The sequence below is a fragment of the Corvus brachyrhynchos genome, unplaced genomic scaffold, assembly GCF_000691975.1.
Source record: "Corvus brachyrhynchos isolate BGI_N302 unplaced genomic scaffold, ASM69197v1 scaffold56, whole genome shotgun sequence".
In the NCBI taxonomy this organism is placed as follows: domain Eukaryota; kingdom Metazoa; phylum Chordata; class Aves; order Passeriformes; family Corvidae; genus Corvus; species Corvus brachyrhynchos.
Window position 1 is genome coordinate 7601218 of NW_008238664.1, and position 3255 is coordinate 7604472.

The window sequence follows — 3255 nt, forward strand, 5'->3', positions numbered from 1 at the left end:
CAAACAGACAGCAAGAGACAGGGGAAAATATTATATGTAGTCACAGATCCTTGAGGAGAAGCAGCTCATTATGGAGCAGGATTATATTTTGAGGTTCTACCTTCATTTTATTCCATTGGGGAAAAAAAACCCAAAAAACAACAACAACAACAACAACAACAAACAAAACCAAAGAGGCAGAAAGAAAAGCTCAGCTTTGCAGAACTGGACAATTTATCACAAGCTGCTTAGGTATGTGATTTGCCCAGGATATTCTGATAGCCTCATGGCAGGCATCTGCAAGCGGTAATAACTCCCAGGGAAGACCTGTGATACAGAGTCCCTGAAGTTTGATGGAGCAGCCTGAAGAACCGGATTTTCCTGGCAGAATGGGTTTGGAGAGTTCTGAAGCAGGTAGTGCTAAACTGCCCTGTTGGTAACACCCTGGGGACTTGCCTGGGTACTCAGAGAGTGAAAAATCCTTCTGCAAACATTACACCAAATGTATCCTTACCAGTGCAGGACATACCTACCTTTCTCCCAAAATCTCCTAGAAGTGACAGAAGAGATGCCTACAGAGTGCCCAGTTTCTCCTGCTAGCCTGACCTCCCGAAGCAGTCCAGTTACAGTCCCTGAAATTCCCTCCCTGAAAGGAACAAACTGGCCTCAGGAAAGAAAACACCATGACCTGAGCCGTGGCATCCTCACTGCATTCCAGAAGTATCTCCATAGCCCAGTCTAGAATACTAACAAGTTCCTTGTGGAACAGAGCCTTTGTTACAGGTTTGAAATTTTAGGATGTCTCTTGCAGAGTCTTGGTATTTGTGTAGCCTCATTTGGGTTTCCTTTGCGTCCATGCTGAAAAGATGGTGCATGAACATGTGTAACATAATATTTTAATTTGTCAGTGAGGGAGGGGCCACTGGAACATTGATTTCTCTGCTAACAGGTGCAACACCTCTATCTGTGGTCTATGTGAAGATAGATTGATTATTGTTTAATCTTTTATTGTACCCTCATGAAAGCATACATTACACAAAGCTGCCCAGCCAGCAGGAAAAAAACAACAATCAAGCAATCAAAAGACGTCCATGAGAGGGCAGCAAACGCTCAACACAGGAAACTTTATCCTTCCAGATAATCTTCAGGTCGAAAACGATCTACCGAATAATTTTTGCTAAATACTGCTTCTTGATTTCAAGAGCAAAATCTCAGAACATTTTCCTCTGCTGAAGAAAGAAAACTCAGAATTAATAAATACCCGAGAAATGCAAAACCACCCTTCTTTTTGGGCATTTAATTTTTCAATCTCTCTAAAAATAGCCACGCTCTTTTCTATGCCACTACAGCAGTGGAAAATACTGTAAAAATATTTGTCAAAAAAATACTTTTACCTTAAAAAATGAAAGTGAAATGTGTAAAATCTCGATTAGCATACCTGTACTGCTAAACTCACCTTGCGATAACATTCAGAGAGGGCGGGAAATGAAGATGTGAAAAAAAATTAGGAAGGGTAGAATTTCTCACAGGCACGATTGGACAGAATTTGCTGCAAGATTATCCATATAAAAAAAAAAAAGTGCAGTAGATGTATAAACAGAGAAGCCACACAGGACAATCCATACAAGCAGGTGGAACTGAAATACATAAGACATACATCGTTGAACATAACAAATCAAAGCATAATTTAAGTGAATCAATAACTAGGGTGATTTTCTATGAATCAGCTTTTTCTTCTAAATGATCACAACATATCGAAGCTTTAAAAGCTACAGGAATCATTATAAAAAACAGACACGATGTCCTTGCTATCTGAAACACAAGAAAGGCACCGAGAAGCGAGAGGAGCACGGAACCCATTGTGCCTCGGGGAAGGGAAATCCACACAAATCCCGCAATTTTCTGCTCGCGGGCTGCGCGATAGAGAAAGCGGGGAGAACAGGCGGGACGAGCGCGGTGGGCGGGGACTGGGGCCGAGACCACGCCTCCCGCCGCAGTCCTCAACCAGGTCGGACCGCCGGCAATATACACAGGCGCGGAACGGTGTCTAGTGCGTTGAGTTTAGTACTGCCAGAGAAAGGCCATGTCTGGTCGGGGTAAGGGCGGCAAGGGGCTCGGCAAGGGCGGCGCCAAGCGCCACCGCAAGGTGCTGCGCGACAACATCCAGGGCATCACCAAGCCGGCCATCCGCCGCCTGGCTCGGCGCGGCGGCGTCAAGCGCATCTCGGGGCTCATCTACGAGGAGACGCGCGGCGTGCTCAAGGTGTTCCTGGAGAACGTGATCCGCGACGCCGTCACCTACACGGAGCACGCCAAGAGAAAGACGGTCACGGCCATGGACGTGGTCTACGCCCTCAAGCGCCAGGGTCGCACCCTCTACGGCTTCGGTGGTTAAAGCTTTTCGCTCTTTCCGGACCAGCACGACAAAAACCCAAAGGCTCTTTTAAGGGCCACCTACGTTTTCCTTTAGGAGAGCTGTTACATTTTTTAGTGTCTTAAGTAGGGACGCGACTCTCCGATTTTAAATCTTGAACGTAATATTATGCTTCATGATTGCATAAGAAGTGTCTAATACGTCGTTTTGCTGACAACAGAGAGATTGTTTCTGCTATGTAAGAGATGGGATTTTTTTTGTTTTCCAAATTTGTTACAGAAAACACTTTAAATGCTCTGTAATCAAGCAAAAAGCTTAATTTTTAAACGTTCGCCGATTTAAACAATCAGAAATGTTGTTCCATATGTTGTACCTTAAACTTTGCGTTTACTTGAGTAGATAAATTTGGAACGAATTTATCGATTAGGTAAAAGGGGGGAAGTTGCTCTGAGATTGATTCCTTTGATATTTCAATCCCCCCCTTCATTTCCTTCTCCATGATTTATTTACTTTTAAATAAAAGACTAAATCCAATATGGTATTCTAGAGATCATTTTGGGGAGGTGGTTGGGAGGAGGAAAGGGAAGGTCTGGGAGGGAACTGGACAGTAAAAGCAAATTATGAACATAGAAGCACACTTTTGAAAAAATGTATCAAAAGAAGCCTCGTGTGACCACTTTTCTCATTCTCACATAGAAAGGGCACTCCAGTCTGGGGCTCGTTTCTAGAATAGTTAAGTAGTACTTCATGATTAAAAGGAAAAAAAAAAATTCCGCTTTTTAAAAAACCTTTGAAAATCGTTTGGCACTCAAACAATGGTATCTATAAATATTTGTGGTCACGTCTGGTTTTCTCACAGCTTAGTGAGTATGGGGGAAATTAAGTAGTAGACCAATACCATG

The 3255-nt window shown here is 43.4% G+C and overlaps 1 protein-coding gene across 1 annotated transcript; it reads left to right on the forward strand.

Moving 5' to 3' along the window:
- Positions 1 to 2048: 2048 nt before the first annotated feature.
- Positions 2049 to 2887, forward strand: LOC108447542 (histone H4). Its single transcript, XM_017737807.1, has one exon. The coding sequence runs from the start codon at positions 2063 to 2065 to the stop codon at positions 2372 to 2374; it is 312 nt and encodes a 103-aa protein (XP_017593296.1). The 5' UTR covers positions 2049 to 2062; the 3' UTR covers positions 2375 to 2887.
- Positions 2888 to 3255: the final 368 nt, after the last annotated feature.

Bases quoted from the DNA above. Each gene is read 5' to 3' on its own strand.
- LOC108447542 (XM_017737807.1), top strand. From the start codon at position 2,063: ATGTCTGGTCGGGGTAAGGGCGGCAAGGGGCTCGGCAAGGGCGGCGCC.